The sequence below is a fragment of the Caretta caretta genome, chromosome 13 (genome assembly GCF_965140235.1).
Source record: "Caretta caretta isolate rCarCar2 chromosome 13, rCarCar1.hap1, whole genome shotgun sequence".
NCBI lineage: Eukaryota > Metazoa > Chordata > Testudines > Cheloniidae > Caretta > Caretta caretta.
Genome location: NC_134218.1, coordinates 16,098,152 through 16,118,627, shown reverse-complemented (window position 1 = coordinate 16,118,627; position 20,476 = coordinate 16,098,152). Strand labels below are relative to the sequence as shown.

The 20,476-nt window shown below is 41.0% G+C and overlaps 1 protein-coding gene across 4 annotated transcripts in view; it reads right to left on the bottom strand.

Annotated features, from left to right (window-relative positions):
- ADNP (activity dependent neuroprotector homeobox) overlaps positions 1-20,476 on the bottom strand; it is a 43,702-nt gene that overhangs the window by 7,565 nt on the left and 15,661 nt on the right. For 3 of the 4 annotated variants that reach the window (XM_048819529.2, XM_048819527.2, XM_048819528.2), the window contains one exon: positions 731-843. In XM_048819529.2, the coding sequence (XP_048675486.1) occupies positions 731-838 (108 nt within the window). In that variant the 5' untranslated portion in view covers positions 839-843. Of the gene's footprint in view, positions 1-730; positions 844-19,228; positions 19,301-20,476 lie in introns of all 4 variants that reach the window. The other variant, XM_048819526.2, reaches the window with a different exon arrangement.

The following is a 20,476-nucleotide window of genomic DNA, read 5'->3' as shown; positions in this document are numbered from 1 at the left end:
TAGGGTGCTGAAGAGCCATAGAGCAGATGAGTGGAAAGGTGATCATACAGGGTATTCATTTCAGGAAAAAGGTTTTTGATAAGCAATATCTTAAAGTTTGTCAGTAAGATGAATAGCAGAATATGTCTTAAATATCAACTTAAGCCATTATAGAAGGCAGTCCTTAACATGGTAACCCATTGTTCTGCACTGAAATACCTGTAAAAATCTCAGTTCATCTCTTGGCCCCTAGGACAGCAGGCTCTAAGGCCTTGTCTAGACTAGGATTTAAAGGTGTCATTTTACTACAACAGCTAGCACCTGCTAACACATTTTAAAAGTCTAGCACAGACAAAGCCCACTGCCTTCAACACATGCCAAACCAGACAGTTAAAGCCTAAGCACGTTAGCTAACACTACACCTTTACATCCCAGTTTAGATGAGGCTTAAAAGTGTGTGACTTGCTTCAGCAGCAACTTCTAGTAACCATTTAAGAATGACTCTTCTAGATGGCAGTAATTCTGTAACAGAACCCCACATAACTCAGTCTCATCTGGAGGTCACAACCCCTGAGGTAAAGTGAAGGTCCTTAAAGGTCTATCAGAAATGTATAGGGACCCCGAAAAAAATCTGATGTGGTGGTAGCTAATACAATGTTTTTATGAAATCTCTATAATAAATATTTCAGCAGAAAATTGAATCCAAGTGCCTCAATTCAAACCAGAAAGCTAAGTCAGATGTCATACTTACTTCTATATGTTCTTTACAGTATTCCAAACCAATATCACTAAGTATTTTTTTCACAGTTTTCCGGGCTTTTCTTAAACTGCCAAGGTTGTTGACAGGAAGTTGGAACATAGTTTCTATTGAAAAAGAAAGTAATAAGGGGAAAAGAAGTTTAAGTCAAAATATGTTTGGTCTCATGAAGAGCTGCATTTTTAATTCTCAGTAATATATTCTTACTTCACCCACATCACGGAACATAAAGAGCTGTCACCGTTTCTTAAGAAAAACTAGTACATTTTCTCTCCGGTTTGTTCTTAAAATGAGGTGGGCTGTGAAAACTAGATGTTGTCAAACTTTAAAGGGAACACTCAACAGAAGAGTTGATGCAATGACTGTTGAAAAGAAAAAAGTCGAACCAAGCAGCACCTGGGGACAACTTTAAAAAATATTTCCATTTAGTGTAAAATTTACCTACTGTGTCAAAGCTCTTACAAATTCAGTCCACTCTTTTGTGCATATGGATACTAGCTCATCTGGAAGTTGAGAAATCAGGGCTCCAAGGAATTTTGTTTTTTTGAGAGACTTCTTTTAAATCAACCTATAGCAGGTTTCTTAGCTATATATCCAACAGCAGGAAAGTGAACTGGTTACATGTTCAATGACATTTTGCTCAAGATTTTGGGTAGCCCACGCTGCGCTCTTAGATACACTTAACATTTTTAAAATAACCCTATCACATCACCACCACATTGTGATACGGAGTCAGGGAAAGAACCTCTGTTCTCACAGAGAAGTTTCTGGTGCAGAATATTGAGCACATTGGGTTCAGTGCTACTCCATTTTCCATATATCTGGATTTGATTTGATTTGAGTGGTTGACAAGCAATTAAAGATATCAGTAAAGACTGTAGTCAGCAGACTTCTTTACCATTAAAATGTGCACTGAAGACTTTACTTAGAGTTCATTTCAGGGTTCTATGTTTCTCTTTCAACAATTGCTGAGATCACCAACCACCTAGAGTAATGTAGTTTGAGGCAATCAAACACTGAGGGGGAGACAGAGCACCCTACACTGAGGTTGTCACAGGTAAATAAGGGAGAAACTATCTGTAAATTAATTCTAACTCCATTGTCTGTTACTGACTGGGAAAGTTTATGAACTGATTTTCAGATCAACTGTAAAGGAAAGGCTAAATTTGGTACTTTTGAAGCTACAGAGATTCCTGAATTCCCTAACAACCAGAATTAAGAGCTCATCCAACCCACAAGGCAACAGTTAGATCCACAGCCTCAGCAGGTTTGTGGATACTGGAATCCTCAGTTTATGTGTTGTTGCTATCACTGTAACAGCAAAGGACTGCACAACCATTAAGTCATATCCTGAAGTACAGCAATGGGGCATTTGCACTGGAGGATGGTAGTGGTACAAGTGATAGAAATCTGAAAAATGTCTCTTTTCTTCAGACATTATAGATACCTTTTCTGGGTACTAGAGATTAAAGGAAGTGTATCCCCACCCTTTTCTTTTTTTCAAGAAAAGAGAATTTCATTTTTTTTAAGAACTAAGGAATTATCAGAGGCGAAGAGCTTGTTTCAGTGAACTGTAACAGTAATGTTCGTGGTGACTGGAATACTTTAGAGGGCTAGCAGGTTTCACTGTTGGTAGCTATTATCTAGATATGCTGTGTGATTAAGTGGAAAACAATTCAATAAAATATTATTTTGTTTGAATGATACACATTTCTGCTCTTGTAAACTAATAACCCCATCACAGGGCCAAAATCTATCCCAGCTCCACTAAAAAAAAGTAGTGTCATTTTTAACCATGTCACTTGGCTTTTGATACATCTGTAGATACAGTTTTAACTCTTGCTCATCTTTACTTAAGTGTCATCTCTGGAATTTGAGATGATTAATAAGTAAGGCTAAGTTTTTGTCATGCATATTTTTAGTAAAAAATTCACAGAAGTCCGTGACCTGTCCCTAACATTTACTAAAAATACCAGTGACAAAATGGGTAGCCTGGGCAGCTGGGGATGTGCGGGAAGGAGGGCTGGGAGCTCCAGGGTCCCCCTCAGCTGGCAGTTCCAAACTGCATGGGTTCCCACTGCTGCCCACAGGGGACCAGTGGGGATTCCCCCTGTTGCCAGGTCCTCCCTGCTGCCCTCGGGGATGTGGGGGGGGGGGGCACGGCAAGGGAGCAGCATTGGGAAGCTGCGGGGCTCCCCACTGCCACCCACAGAGGCCGGGCAGCTGCCTGCCTCCACAGGTGGCAGGGACCCTGCAGCTCCCCACCAGTGCTGGCTGAGGTCATGGAGATCTTTCGAAGTTATGGATTCCGTGATGAAATCGCAGCCTTATTAATAAGACATCTACAAAAATACTATTTAAAAAATAGGTTCTCTTTTAATTCTATCATAAGATCAGTACCAATTTATATTAAGTTATAACAAGACTGACAATGACATTTTCGTAAACTACAAATGTATGTGGACTGTGATTACAGAACTATAGTTAGGTATCTGACAAACCCTCTTCCCCCCAAACCCTCACCACACACGCCTTCCAAAGTTTGCTTCTTTTGACTATCTACATACTGGCCTTTTCAGAAAAATGTCCTGGTATTTACACTGGTGCACCAGCTGTTAAATCAAAGTCCAGACAGCCTCTAGCATCTTGCCTACACTAGGGCTCCCACTGTTAACAACACTGCTGGTGGAGCTGAATTTGGCATTAGCAACGGTGTGAAGTTTTTCAGAAAATAAACCTAGAATAGACAAGGTTTCCAAATATATAAGTGCTAGTGCAGGTCACTGAAATCAATTTCACAAGCTGCAAACATTACTGGCAGCAAGTGCTGCTAGCCAATAACTGCCTCATTCTTAATTAATTCAAAAATGGCTCCCAAAAAAAAGCTGTGGATTGTCACAATATGGAAGTTTCCTATTAATACAATTTACAGATTATGTGGGAACCAGACCCAATTTGCAGAAAACTCTATGGTAAAATTTCAAAAGTGTCTAAACCATGGGAAGTGGAAACATTTTCATTCAAAAACTAATATAAATAACCCACTATATTAAAAGGTAAAAAAGCAAGGACATTTAGTGTAAAGATAGGTTTCAGAGTAGCAGCTGTGTTAGTCTGTATCTGCAAAAAGAAAAAGAGGACTTGTGGCACTTTAGAGACTAACAAATTTATTTGAGCATAAGCTTTCGTGAGCTACAGCTCACTTCATCGGATGCATTCAGTGGAAAATACAGTGGGGAGATTTATATACACAGAACATGAAACAATGGGTGTTACCATACACACTGTAAGCAGAGTGATCAGGTAAGGTGAGTTATTACCAGCAGGAGAGCGGGGGGGGGAACCATTTGTAGTGATAATCAAGGTGGGCCATTTCCAGCAGTTGACAAGAACGCCTGAAGAACCTATCCTTGCAACAAAGCCCGTTGCAAACTGTGTCCACATATCTATTCAGGGGACACCATCATAGGGCCTAATCACATCAGCCACACTATCAGAGACTCGTTCACCTGCACATCTACCAATGTGATATATGCCTTCATGTGCCAGCAATGCCCCTCTGCCATGTACATTGGCCAAACTGGACAGTCTCTACATAAAAGAATAAATGGTCGCAAATCAGACATCAAGAATTATAACATTCAAAAACCAGTCGGAGAACACTTTAATCTTTTTGGTCACTCGATTACAGACCTAAAAGTGGCAATTCTTCAACAAAAAAAACTTCAAAAATAGACTTCAATGAGAGAATGCTGAATTGGAATTAATTTGCAAACTGGATACAATTAACTTAGGCTTGAATAAAGACTGGGAGTGGATGGGTCATTACACAAAGTAAAACTATTTCCCCATGTTTATTCCCCCCCCCCCCCCCCCGGGTCAACTGCTGGAAATGGCCCACCTTGATATTCCCCTCCCCCCCCTCTCTCCTGCTGGTAATAGCTCACCTTACCTGATCACTCTCCTTACAGTGTGTATGGTAACACCCATTGTTTCATGTTCTCTGTGTATATAAATCTCCCCACTGTATTTTCCACTGAATGCATCCAATGAAGTGAGCTGTAGCTCACAAAAGCTTATGCTCAAATAAATTTGTTAGTCTCTAAGGTGCCACAAGTCCTCCTTTTCTTTTAGTGTAAAGATGTTTGCCTGTCTATAAATATTTCTACTGTGTTTAAAGTGTTTCAGAGATGACAGAGTTACCCCACTTGTAAAGAGTATTAGCAACAATGGAATGACAAGGACAGAATGAAAACATAATACTAATGGTCTATTTTCAAACCACAAACAAGGAAATTCAAAGATATTTCAATAGACTTTTGTATTTAATTTCCTCTAAGTAACACGTTTAAAGAAAACCCTAGTAATAATACTACCACAAACATCATGACTTGTTTGACATAGATACTGTGTAAATTCAAGTGGATCAACTGAATGCTATACAAGTTAAGATTACTGATGTAGCTTTAGAAGATTTAAATTTGAATGAGACTGAAGTACTAAAACAATTTCACTAAAGTACTTATGTATGCACAGCTACTTTTCAGAAGGTACATTTATTTTTAAAAAACAACACTAAAACTTCACCCTTACATAGCACTTTAATTTTAAGATCTCAAAACACTTTACAAACATTTAGTGACAGCATCCTGAAGTATATCTATTTTACAACTGAGGAAAATAGAGACCAAGAGGTTAAGTGACATATCGATGGTTTCAACAATTTAGTTACCAAGTTGGGAATGGAAGACAGGTGCCCTAACCAACCTATAACAACTAGGCAATATTGCCTCCCATTAAAATCAAAACCTTTCCCATTATAATTACCCAGTTAGATTATCCTAGTCCATTTCTCATAGAACAAGATGCAGACCAAAATAACTGCATTGCTACTGACATCTTTGATTAGAAGCCAAGGACTGAGTGGACCATGTTTCCTAGTCCTTCACTACAGTGCTGTGACACTCCTGGGGAGGAGGGGCAGAGGAGAGTGAGAGCCCGGAGAGAATCCTGAATTATTACCTGTACTGTACCTGTTCTGAACAGGGGATTTCAGTTGCCCACTGTGAATCCAGCATCTTTCACGAGCAATGAATTTACTTGTAATTTAAAGTAACAAATCTTTTTCAGTGAAGTGTATCTGTTACTAAGAGGGAGTCTGACCATTCAAAAATTAATTGCTCAAATAATTGAAGTCAGCCTTAGTGAATCCTATTCACCCTTTTGCAATTTTTTTTTAATTATGGTAAAGGTGAGGAAAATAATTTTGTGCCTCAGCTGGTAAATTTTCATTACTATTTTACAAGACTGATTCAAACTAACTAGTTATTGTACAGAAGTCTGCATTCAAACCCTTGATTTATTACTTGTTAAAGTAAATTCCAAGTTGGTCCACAAGGCCCTTTCCTCTTTCAGATCCCTCCTTAAGACCCACTTCTACAAAGACGCACACAAGAAAGGTAACCATAACATTTAGCTATTTTTAAAAATACAAGAGTATCTTGAACCATTACGCTGTGCATTAGGCTTTTCTGAATAGCCACATAATATTTTGATAGTCTCCCATCTCTGCCACCCACCTCCCAACGTACAGGTTGCCCTCTTTTTGTAGCATCGTGTCCCAGTTTTTAAAACTCTTCTGGTCAGAGACTATGTCCTCTTATTTGTATTGTGAAATGCTTAGCACATTTTTGGGTGCTGTAAGATTATGCAACTTAGGCCAAGATATAAACCCATAAAAAGAATGGTAAGTAATGTTTCATAGTGGAAATAGGTATTTGCCCTCTAGGTAGAGCTCTGTGAATGAAACATAGTAATAGTATATATATTTGAGAACTCATGCAATATATTTAATATTAAAAAGAGCATTACATGTAATTACTTCCACAGATGAAACAGAAGTAAAGTCATAACTAAAAGTCCTAGGCGTTTAAGATACGTAATGTGACAATAACTATATTTTTTATATCATCATTGAAGCAAAATTCCTAATATGGCTCAGCTTTGAACCAGATATATTAAAAAATAAATATTTTCCAAGAGCTATTCAAATTGCAGACTTTTAATTTATACCAATAGGGCCAAGAAATGAAGTGACACTCATTTAAGAACTGTAAAGTGTGAGAATTAGCAAAGTTCTACTGTAATTGTTTTCAAAGAAGACTAAGGCTGATAGCTTATTTTTTCCACTTGGAAAAATTGCCGTTACGCAAGAATTTCAACTAGATCAGTGGTTTTCAATCTTTTTTCATTTGCGGACCCCTTTGGAAATCTTAGACCATCTGTGGACTCCCAGAGGTCCACAGACTACAGGTTGAAAACCAATTAAGTAGTTGGTAGACTAAAGCCAATGGTTAGTAGGGTCATGTCTCATTTCTAATTTCCCAATTACCTTCATTTCCCCCCTTATTTTTAGTCTTTGATTGAGTGAATTAAGTGACCCTAACATTCCTAAAAAGAAATGGAAACTCTGATTTGCAATGCATTCTCTTGGTAGAGTTGCTAGGAAACACCTATAGGCAAAGCCTTTTTACATAACCTGGCTCGTAATGGACCTTAGATTTGTGATTCTAAAGAAATACCATTAGCTGGAATGCAAGGAGGCATTTCATTTATTTTTCAAAAATTAAATATGGCTAGAGAGATCACCACTAACATTTCTGAGGAGGTCAAATTGGATGGGACAGAGAAGAGAAGCTGTACCTTCAGAACAGGAATGCACTAAAAAAATGGGTTCTACAAAGTCCGAAGTTCCTTTCCCTCCCACACTCTGCCAAAGAAGTCAGAAAACATGATTTGCAATACTAATATTCTGCAATAAAAAAAAAATGAAGACCAGACTTACAATGCTATTTCATACAACAGTGAGAACAGGTTATTGTTCTTATAATGCATGTATATTTGCAAAGCAAAGTTATCCTTTGCTTAAACTGAAGAAATTGTTCTCTCTCTGTACCCCGAGTTCTCATTAAATGCACTTGTATTAAGGCAAAAAATGATGAAAGAGCAGTCTCCGAATTTGATCAAGAAATTACACATGGCTCCAACAGCTTTTTCCCATAAAAAGAATCAAAAGAAATAAAGCAATATTGTTCTTGACAGAGTCACTAGATATGGTGCACATATCTACTTTACAGCAACTTCTTCATACAGTTAGATGTCTGCACAGTCTGCATCATACACACCAAAGACTAAACGAAGTAACATATAGTAGGACATGGGTAGAATTTGACTGACCAAAACTGACAATGAATTTTGAATCCAGACAGATGAAATCTTAGTAGTAACTTTACACCGTGATTCTAACAAAATCAATGAGTATCTGAGTTACATCTGTAAGGACAGCAGACACTTGAGGGTATTAAATTTTCTGCAAATTTTGTTATATTCTCTAGAATCTAAGATTTCATTTAAAGAGCATCTAGTCCTGACTGCAAAGAATTTTTTTTTCACACCGTAAAACAACTGCTGTAGAGTCTGCTGTCAGGCAGCGAGACAAACGTCAACAAGGAGTAAGTTTTATTTGTTAATAGGGCATTTATTTTGAAGCTTAATTACAATCATTTGAATGCCAAGCATTGTTAACTGCTTCATTTCTAAGGATATCAGCTATACTAAATTAGTCTGCGAATGCCAATTAACAGAAAGTATATCCTGCTCCAAGAGCATGAAGTAAAGAAAACTTGTACTAGTTATGGGTGGGAGGAACAATTAAGAGATCTTCATACCGCTTGAACCCTCTTTCTGTCAAGGTTACTAGTGAAATCTAGTGGATATAAAAAAACCTGTTCTCTCAGAATTCTACCACCCATCTCCAAGAATACAGAAATCTCATCAGGTCTCTCAGATCTGAACTGACTTCCTTTTACAAGGAAGACCAAATGTGCCCAAAACAGAGAAGTCCACCTCTAGTACCTGAAAAACCAAAATCTGTTAATAGTCATATTTGCCAGGAAAACGTTCCCCTCTTGGAAAAGGATGTAGAAACTCTTCTGCCAGAAAGCCTGCTTTGCTCAGCGAATTGCCTTAGAAAGCTGAATCCACCTGATCCTTAAAAAAAAAAAACCTCCTTAAAAATGGAAAGCCACTGCAGATTGAAAAATCTCCTGGCTCTGGTCTAAATGAAAGGACACGAAGGCCTGGTCTACACTACAAAGTTTTGATAGCAAAAGGCAGCTTTTGTCGACAAAACAATGAAGGTGTACACAGTACAATGCTCCTCCCGCTGACAAAACTGCCCTGCTTTGCCAACAAAATAAAACCACCTTGACGAGAGGTATAGAGCTTTTTGCGGCAAAGTTAGATCGACAAAGCATCAATGTAGACACATTTGTTTCATCGTAGTAACCGGCTTTCAGGAGGTATCCCACAATGCCCACTGTGACCTCCCTGCTGTTTTGAACTCCACTGCCCTGCATCAAGCTATATGGGCATGCACCCCTCCCCTTTCAAAGCCCCAGGAATTTCTGAAACTGCTCAGCATGGAGAACTCACACAGCTACTGCCCAGCTGAGCATGCCAATTCCCAACAGCAAACACACTCCTGCCTGGACTACAGGGGAGGGGGTGGATCTCCTTGGTCAGTGGGGAGAGGAGACTGTGGGAGAACTTGGAGGGAATCACGGAATCAAAACATTAATGCAGAATCCTGCTCTCCCCGGCACTAGGCAGCGACAGGCAGGCAGGGCAGGCTGCTGCTTGGGGGTGGGGGGGAAGAGACTTCTGTTCAGAGCCAAGGAGGAAGGCAGACTGTCCACCTCCCCCTGCTGCTGTACCAGTCTACCCTGAGCTGGGTGAGAAGGGGGCACCAGTTGTCTGTGCACCATCTTCTGCCACACGATTGGTTGCTTCCAGTTGGTGTTTGAACTTAAAGAGACAGTGTGCCAACACACTCACTGTCCCCCGTCCCCCACACAGTGTCTCTCACATACACATACCTCCAACCCCAACACACACACAGACACTCTCCCAACACACCCTTCCCCCCACTTACTCCCACTTCAATTGAAAAGCCGCTGCCAATCTAGTACCCATGGAATGATGGGATTGAGAAACCATCACATGATGCTGTACCTGCCCCCATGAGGCATTGCAAACCCTTCCCAAAACACCCTGCAGCCAGGTGCACAGTGGGATAGCTACCCACAGTACACTGCTCTCTGGGTCGATGCAAGAGCTGCTGTTGTGGATGCGCTCCACCAACACAAGGAGCATAGTGTGGACATGCAACAGCGATTAAATTACAGTGGTGGCTGTATGTTGGCGTAACTTGTGAGCACTGAATCACCAACATTAGCTGAGAGCCACAAGGAACCTCATACTGTTAAGGCCCATGATGGCAGAGAAAATGTACTCAAGCAGCTTCAGTGACTACATCACTACATTACTCCGTGCTCTTCTTGCACAGCTTTGAGATGAGAAGGCATAAATGGTGAGGGTTCAGAATGAATCTTACCAAATAGCTGTTTAAGCATGAAATTATTCCAGGACCTGGATACTCCTTGCCCAACCTAAAGCTCCTGGAAAGGAAAGGTCTTGGAAATTGTCTGCACCTGGCATGTGGGTGGTAGAAACTGTCCTCTACTGCCCTTGTAGATCCTAGATCTAATGACTCTTACCAGGAAGCTCTACTATAGGCCGCATTGACTGGTAATGGTGAAGCAGCCTGGTACTTTGATCTGCCAACAGAAGTCAGCACTGTATCTTGACATTCTGGGCTGTTATCCCAGTAAGAGCAGAAGATACCCATAATGAAGGCTCATATTGTGCCACAGCAGCTGTTGCACTTGGGCAACACCCCCCCTTGTCCCCGCTTATCATTTTAGAAGTTAGAAGAACGAGAGGAAAAAAGAACATTAAAAAACTGCACTGAAAAGCCAAAAATGAGAGAGATTGCCTTTGCTGTTTTCCTCGTCAGCAAAGGCAGAGCAGGACTGAGAAGACAAATAAGGAGGAGTGCTGATGGGATAGAAGTAGTGTAGACTTTACACATTCATTGGACTGCCAATCCCTACTGGTTAAGAAGGAAAACTATTTATCTGATTAATAAATAAATAATAATTAATAATAATAATAAAATATGCTTGTATAGAGAACTCCCCATCTGTAGAACTCAAAGTGATTTACAAAGATAAGTAACATTACTCCTCCCATTTTTAAGATGGGGAAATTAAGTAGAGAGAGATGAAGTGATTTACCCAAGGTCACAGAACAGCTGAGAACAGAACCTCTAGTCCACATTTGATAGACCACACTGCTTCTTCATTTTACCCTGTTTTAGTGGCAAGCAGGATACAGAATAGATTCTGCCAGTCTCCTGCATATTTTCACACTGATCCTAGTTATTCATGCACAATAATTTACAATGTGGTAAGTAAATATTTAATTCAGTGACTATCCTCTTTGTATTGAAATACCATGTACCCCTTATGCACACACACAAAATGTGTGGGGTGCAGGAGAGCCGGTAAAAATCTGCTGAAACAATTCTACTGAAAGATTCCCTAAACATTTCTATCATCCCTAGTCATCAGCCACAACAGTTAGATCTGCCCATAGGCCAGCCTATTTAAGTTTATATTCATGATTTAACTTGCAATTTGTGCCAGCTCCTCCATTTCTTTTTTCTCTGCCTGTTCTAGATTTCTGTCCCACCGACAAGCACATTGAGAAATCCAATGAATTTGAATCCAATGAAGCTGATGAATTCCAGTTCCCCTAAGTTTTCCTTGAAGGAACCAAGTTACACTAAAATCCACATTTAAAGGCTGTGCAGAACACTCCAGACTGAAAAAAAAAATGGATGCTTAAACAGAAGCATGATTTTACTTTCCTTCTGGTAGTACCTTTATTTATATCTCTTTGTAAAACCTGTATTACCCCCAAAAAGATCCTGAGAACCCTATCTCTACAAAATCCTGAATATTAATGAAACTAAGTGGTTTGGTGACAAACACATATTGATCTGGATTGTGTTTCATAAACACGTAGGGTTGCCAACTTTGACAAGCTATTCCGGGGGATTATTTTTTTCCAACATGACATAATGTCATTGTCTTAAAATATCCTATTAAAATCTCCCAAATTGCTTTCAACAGTCATCAGGAGATCGATGCTGATTCTGGGAGACTCCACGCCAATCCTGGAGGGCTGGCAACCCTATACAACCGTCACAGGTCTACTATACAGTTTTGCTAGTATAACTTTCAAGTTACTCTTCCATGGTCAAACAACAGGCTGTGACAGAATTGGATGTGTCTACCAAACTGTGAACTCCATTTTCTATTCCAACCTTCATTTAATAATGTACCCTCCATTTTGGATTAGAACATCCATTTTGTATTAGGGACAATGGCTGACGAGCCATCACAGGGCAATCTAGGGCCATCAACTTTCATGGTTTTGCACTAGTAGTTGAAAGACTATATGACAATGACTACTTGTGGCACCTTAGAGACTAACAAATTTATTTGAGCATAAGTTTTCATGAACTACAGCTCACTTCATCGGACGCACTCTTATGCTCAAATAAATTTGTTAGTCTCTAAGGTGCCACAAGTACTCTCCTTTTCTTTTTGCGAATACAGACTAACACGGCTGCTACTCTGAAACCTGTCATATATGACAATGGACTCTCTGCACTGAAGCCTGACTGAGGGCTGGTCTACACTGGGAGCTAACATCAGCATAGCTATCTCTCTCAGGGGTGTGAAAAATCCACAACACTAAGATGTAGCTATGCTGATCTAACCTACAGTGTCTACAGCTTATGGAATAATTCTTTTGTCGACCTAACTACCACCTCTCGGGGAGGTGAACTGCCTGTGCAGACAGCAAAACCCCTCCCTTCGGTGCAGGTAGTATCTACATTGAAGCGCTACAGCAGTGCGGCTGGAATGCTGCAACTGTGCATCTGTAGCAGTTTAAGGGTAGACATACCCTGGAGGAAGGCTGGAATTTCCCAGCTGGAGCACACAGGCAAAAAAGGGCAGTGGCTACTGCGGCGAGAGGGCTCTCCCTGAGCAAGAGGGTCATTCACCACAACATGCTGGAAGACCAGGCTCGAGAGACAAGAGGATGTAGAATGATCAGTCTTTCAGGCTAGGCAGACCTGACTGGACTCAGAAAGGGTTACATCATATTTTTATTGGGGGGAGGGGAAGGAGTATCTCAGGGCTAGTTGGGATTTTGCAACGATCACTAACTCTCTAGTACTTTAAGAGCGATTATGGCTAATAAATTCCTTTGATAAGCCTGTATTCCTTACTTACCTGACACATTGTCCCTGAAGGAGTTAATCAAGAAGCTGAGCATGCCTACAATGAAATGGAACTCAGAGAGCATGTATAAGCAACTGGAGTTGCTGGTTTTGGAATTTATAGCAGCCGGGCTGGGGAGCCCCACGTCCCAAGGAAGGGTGGCAGAGACAGGGTCTGAACCTGGAAGTGTCCCATAAGAGACCTAGAGCTAAGAATAGCGATTCTGAGGGCTTAGAAGCACATGTGATCCAGTGGCTCAGTCTATTCACAACAATCTGGTGTCTGTCCAGCAAGGGGAACTGGGCCAGCCTGTGACATGGGGTGAATTGTTTAGCTATAAATTAGTTACTTCTCCTTTTGAAGGTGTCACCCAAACTCCTGAGTACTTAGCTAATGTAATGTAATGCAATAAGGTCAACTGATATTGGGGCTAATACAAAGCCTGTTGTCCTCAATGGGAGCCTTTCCAGTGCCTTCAAAGGGTTTTAGACCAGACCTGTTGTAACTCTGAACAGACCTCAACGGAGGATTACTTTTGCTTCACTGCAAAGTGACCTTAAATATAAATTTCACACAATGCAGCATTTGGGGTACAATTCCTAGCTATCTGCTCTTACAGTTTTATAAGCTTGTCAACCAAACTATATCAGAAAAATTATTAAAATGGTGTGAAAAATATTGCATAACATCTTTAATTACTTTCTGGATCACAGGGAGGTGTGTACACCAGGGCTCTGAACAAAAACAGAATTATAAAAATTGTGGAAGAATTTTGCTTCATTGCCAGAGGAATTAACAGTATGAATACCCTAGATGCAGAAGACCACAAAGTTACTCCACTTTCTACAGACACATGACAAGAGCAAAAAAGATAAAAAAAGAGCTCTTAGTAGGCAAACTGAGTTTACTCATAAGAGGAATTTTAAACCAGTCCTGTACTCTTCATGATACTGGCAGCTCAAATTCCTCATTTAAGTATTCTAGTATTTAGATCTACTCACTCTTCTGCAAACAGACCCCAAGTGACCTTCAGCTCCTCTTCCTGGCTCTTTAAATTCCAGATGAAGAGGCAGCTGCAGACATGTAGTGGCCATTTTAAAACAATCTAAACTGTTGCAGATTGCACAGCCTCCTCTATTAAGTTAATTTACTTTTCTTTGTCTGGTAACTTTTAAACCATATGTTAGCCTTTAACAAGAATAATCACCTTCACTGTATGGTATAAAACTGTGAATTTCACACCTCCAAACTAAGGTAGCTATGTAATCCAATCCCCTTAGCAAACCAGGTACCATGTGACAGTTAGCAACCCAGACAATCACTTCAAAGCAATGGAAAAATAGAGGGTTTTTGCAAGACTACTAGGAAAAATACTAAGTATTAGAAAATGTTAACTAACACTATGTGTTAACACTCAGTATAGACAAGGACTGAAAAGTCAATGTTTTACACAGTATTAGAAAACGCTAATGGTTTTCCTTGGAAGGTAAAAGTCCCTTGCTTCATACCTAGAGCCCCATTTTCCACAAATTCAGAACAAAACATACAAAACTAAAAATGAAAAACTCATCCATCAGCAGTAGCTCCTGATGCTTCTTTCCCCCAGGGCTTTGTCCGGCTCCCCACTCAAGGTGTGGCAACGTGGAGCACAGGGTCACAGCAGTACTCAGGTCTGGTCCAGCTGCCTGCCCCTCTGTCATGACAAGGGGTAGTCAGACAAAATTTAAGTGATTGGCATTGCAACCTGGTGACAGAGGGACAGCTGGGCCAAACCTGAGCACAGCTGCGATGCATGCATCAGGCTGCAACACCCAGAGCAGAGACCAGCCCCTGAGTGTGGGTCAGGTTCACTCTGCAACAGCCCCCGGGGCCTCCCAACCCTCTTGGGTGTCAGCACTCCCCCCCCCCCCCCCTTGAATAAAAGAAAGTAACAAAATTCCCAAAATTCTGAGAGAGAGAGAGAGAGAGAGAGAGGGAGGGAGGGGCAGGCTATTTTTAGAGCCTCATGACACTTTCTTTTATATATACATATATTACACCCTGACATTTTATATCTATCTATATATCTATTGATAAATAACTAAATAACTAAATAAATAAAAGAGTGTCACAAGGCTCTAAAAATAACCAATATTCACAACCAGAAAGGTAAGAACCCACAGGAATGCATGTGCCCAGGGAATGTACTCCAATTTGCCACAGGTGCTTCTTTCTCACACAAAGGAGAAGAGGAAAGAGGAAGCTTCACCACATACCCTCTTGCTAAGAAGCTTCCCTCTTAATTTAATCCCGGAATGAACTAGTTTCTACTCCAGAATGAGAAAAGCCCCACTTTCCAGCTAGTCTACAATGACCAGGCCTTTTACAGAGAAGAATCTCTGAGTCCATCATCTCTGTTACTCCTGTACAGTCATTTTATAGACTCTGAATATAATCAAACTGAACAGAGTTTCTCTATTTCATAAGAAAAATTGCCCCTTGAGGTTGAAAAGTGACTATTCAGAGAATACTACACTTCTGACACTGAGCAAATTTTGTCACTTTTTAAAAGAGGACAATATTTCCTCTGACTTGAGAACGTCACCCAATCAGGTGTACCTGAAAAACAGAAGAATCAGAGGCTGACATTTTTGAAAGTTATTCAGAAGATTAACTTAATAGTGGTTTGATGATCCAGGGCTTCATTGCCCTTAAAGGAGGAGACATTTTATATGACTACTGTTCTATACCAATAAACACAGTAAATTATTAGTGTCCATAATTCCACGATCTTTTCAGAAATGTTGTGGTAAGACCTATAAACAATCACAAAGGAATAATTTTACAAGAAACCATTCCTGCACAAAGGAACCAAGATAACCCAAGCTTTTCCTCATGGTGAAACTTTATCACTTCATCAAAGCATTACTAACCCAAAATTTTACCATCTCCTCATTAATAAGAGGTCAGTTTATGCCACTTGGAAGACTACAATTACCAGCATATTTGGAATTGCCAGATAAGCTTCTACATGTATGAACCTAGACATTCCAGCAAGTTATCTGCACATCCAGAACTTAATTTGCAAGGAGCTACTTCGCGAAAGTGCACTTTTCCAAACAAAAAGTCCTTTAAAGCACTATACAAAAATTGAATCTAAGAATATTTTACTTCTATTTAAAAATCTCAAATTTTGAAATACCGAAGCGTTAGATACCCCAATGCTTTTTAAAATGGACACTGAAGTATTTGCCCAGTACGGAACCAAACATGCTTTTTAAAATAAATAAATTAATAATAAATAATATGTAAAGTCAAAATCACAGATAAGTTTTCACTCCTTTCTTGTGCACCTCTCTTTGGCTGTCTCAATCCCTTTGTGATTTCTGTGCACCATAATTCTAAATTTCACTACACAGCTGCCAGTGGAGCACAGACTAGACTGACTGGAAAACAGAATTAATCAAGAAAAGGAAGATAACAAGGAAGTGCTGTTCTGGCATCAGAAACCAAAATTAGGAAGGAAGAATGAGAAAGAAATAAAAAAGAGAGCAAAGGGAAGCAACAGAATGTAAAGCAAATGCATGAAAATAAATGTAGCTTGAGTACATTTGTTAATTCATAGTGGTACTGAGTTTTCCTGGCAGATGGCTCCCAGAGCTGTGCATTTGTTGTGCAGGGAAAGCCTTCAGAGTGGGGGTTGGCAAGGTGTCAGAGAAAAGTAGTGTTAGGGCAGAATACTGCCAACTAATTAAAGAAGCAAGTATTTTTCAAGTCAGTTGTCACAGCAAGCAACTTTCCTTACCCTACCCCTACAACTCAAAAAAATTCAAGCCCTCTAACTTAGCTCAGGGGTGGGCAAACTACAGCCTGCAAGCCGTTTTAAGCCGGCCCGCAAGCTCTCACTGGGGAGCGGGGTCTGGGGCTTGCCCCGCTTCGGCGATCCAGCCAGGGTGCCAGGTCAGGAGCCGCACCATGTGGCTTGGCGCCGGGTTGGGGTCCGCACCACACAGCTCCCGGAAGCAGCTGCATGGCCCTGCACCTAGGGTCGGGGGCCACTCCACATGTAGGGGCCGGAGAAGGGACATGCCACTGCTTCCGGGAGCTGCTTGAGGTAAGTGCTGCTCAGAGTCTGCACTCCTGAGCCTCTCCCCACTCCCCAACACTGATCCCCCTCCCACTCTCCAAACCCCTTGATCCCAGCCTGGAGCACCCTCCTGCACCCCAAACCTCTCATCCCCAGCCCCACCCCAGAGCCCGCTCCCCCTCCTACACCCCAACCCCAATTTTGTGAGCTTTCATGTCCCACCATACAATTTCTATTCCCCGATGTGGCCCTCAGGCCAAAAGTTTGCCCACCCAGGCCTCAGCTAGTTTATCTGGAAATAGCTAATGCTATAATAAAATGTTCTGTACAAGTTAAAATTAGTATGATGCCATATTTAAGGAAAAACACAAAATGCAACATAATAGCAGCAATACTAGGGTTTCTCACCTACTTACGACTTAATCTCAAATGTTAAAGCACAAATAAAAATTAAAGGCAATCACTGATTTGGACATTAGGGCTGAGGTTTTCAAAGCTGCCTAGACAATCTGGATGCCTAGCCAGTGGCTTTGAAAATCTGAGCCTAAATCTTCGGCCCTAAGTCAATTACTGTGAAGACAGAAAACTGGTAGATAATGAGATGGAATTTAATTCATTTCTGACTTCCTGTCTTTCCAAACTATCACTGCTGTGTTACTATTTACAATCAGTTGAGAAGGAGTATTGTTCCATGGGTGACACGTTAACATGAGCTCTCCTGAAAAGTGTTTACTGTTGTCAGTATCCCCTAGATAGCACAGAAGCCCACCAGTCCTGCAAGAATAAACACAGCAACATCCAAAGCTGTAAAGATGAGAGCAAATAAACATCCAACTTACACATGATACCATCCCTTTATCAAAGGGCTCTATATTTTGAAACAGCAGAGGATTTAAACTGATTGAGTATCAAACTGAGCACTCCAGAGGGCCAGATTCTCCTCAAGCTCAATTCCTTTGCCAGCTTACAAGTGCAGAGTTGGGATTTTATTAACGTTGCAAGTCATTTTTATAATACTGGATAGAAAGGAAAATCACATGAGACTTAAAAAATGTGATTTTAAACAAGAGGGAAGCAATTTCTTGCTTATCTACTGTGCACTGCTATTTATTTCTACCAATTAAATGGATATTTTATGAGACACTGCAACACTTCTTAGACTCACCATTTAAAAATACTGAGCCTGTTAGATAATTTTTTAAAGTGTACACTGGTAACTTCACACTAATTTTTATAAGGACAACTTCCCTAAAATGCTATTTTCCCTCCCCAAAATTGAGGCTGCAACAGGAAAACCAATAACTATGCTTCTGGGTGACATTACAAATTATATGTATATAATTTTGACTCTTTCCATGAACATATTTGGGTGATCCTTCCTCTCTATGCTGTGACTATTTTACTCTTGTACAAAAGTATGGAAACTTTTGAGCACTTCAGTGACTTGGATTAGTGTGATGAACTGCAAAAGAAAGTGTCAGATCTGTGTACACACAAGAGATGGGCAAGTTTGCAAATACTTGTATGCCCTAATAGTCGTCTCTGCCACTGCGCTTTTTGGAAATAATGCAAAGTGTAATCTGTATGCACCTGCACTCAAACAGCCAATCTTGTACACCCTATTAATGTAAAGACGACTTAGTCGGAGTTGGAATAAGTCCCATCTTATTTACCTAAGAAAACATGTTTTTATAAGCAAGTTACTGTGTTACACAGGAAAAACAAATCTGACATTTCCCTGGGATGCACCATGACATCAAGCTGTTTTTGACAATAAGAGGCACCACTACAACCAAACTTTTTGAACAGATGGATTTTTATTTGGAAGCTTGTCTCCCAGCTTCACATCTAACATATTCGCAAATATTTTAACACCTGCATTTTAAAAGGTCAGAACAGCAAGAGAGACCACAGAGAGAATTTATACTACTACAGCTATACTAAAAAGACCTTGCTCTAAATCTTTACACATTTTGAAAAAAGTCTCAGTTTTGCTTTTCTAGTTGCAACTCTTCAGCTCCATAATCCAGCTGTGGCCTAAATACTCAGTGAAGACATTCTAGCAGGTAAAACAGGTGAATTATTAGGTTCAACACTGGATGCCCAAAGTTAAGGCCCAAAACTAAGTGCAACTCAAGCAGTTTAAAATATAGTCTCTATGACCCTCACCTTTAATATGGAGGTGCAGCCCATGGACACTATTGGTTTCATGCAATGTTCCATCTTGTTCCACAACCACTCCTACAGAGAAAACTTGACAACAGTCTATTATTTCATAACAGACCCTAATCTTGGAACACCTCCCTTTTCCTGTGCAAAAGTATATTCCCTCTACTTGAAGTCCATTTTCACTTATCCTTCTAGATGACTGAATTGTATTTAGTTAAATCAGTTGTAAACTACTCAGGGCAGGAGCTTTTGCTGTGTCTGCAAAGTGCAATGCAGACTATACCATTGCAATGCAAACATTCAAAAGGTTATATACCCCAGCTGATCTACGTTAGAGGGGAAAGACCTCCAGATTTTTATAGTGAATTTGAAAAAAGCCTACCACTCTCTCACATATTAGCTATTTCACATTATGTAGTCTTTTCCTGTCATCTCTACAACAGCAGACACATACTAATCCAGAGTCGGTTGGGGGTTAATCAAAAATGCTAGTGACAAAGGTTTAGCATACCAAGTCAAGCATAATTGAAATGGACTAGCCAATACACTATCTATATAGAGTCTACTGTGTTTGTAGGATGTCTGTCTTGATGATCTACATAAAGCAGAGGTAGGCAAACTACAGCCCGTGGGACCGTCCTGCCCAGTCCGAGCTCCCGGCCAGGGAGGCTAGCCCCCGGCCAGGGAGGCTAGCCCCCGGCCAGGGAGGCTAGCCCCCGGCCACTCCCACGCTGTTCCCCCTCCCCTGCAGCTATGCGGCAGCGCGGCTTGCACCCGCCCAGCTCCCAGGCTTTCAAATAAGCCTGTTCTGCCACTCTGAGTGGCAGGTGGTGGGGGGAACGGGTTGGATAAGGGGCAGGAGGTCCCGGGGGGCAGTCAGAGGACAGTTGGATGGGGCGCAGGTTCGGGGCAGGGGGCGCCTGTCAGGGGCGGGGGTGAGGATAGGGGTTGGGGTAGTCAGGGGACAAGGAGCGGGGGGGTTGGAAGGGTTGAGGGTTCTGAGGGGGGCAGTCAGGAGGTGGACAGGGGGTGGGGGCCAGGCTGTTTGCGGAGGCACAGCCTTCCCTACCCGGCCCTCCATACCGTTTTGCAACCACGATGTGGCCCTCAGACCAAAAAGTTTGCCCACCCCGACAAAGTCTGATCTACATAAAAACTGGTTTGTTGGGGCTTGTCTACACTACGCAGCTTTTAGCAACAAGACTGTATTGACACAGTGTAAATGCTCTGTCGGTATTTTGTCAGCAC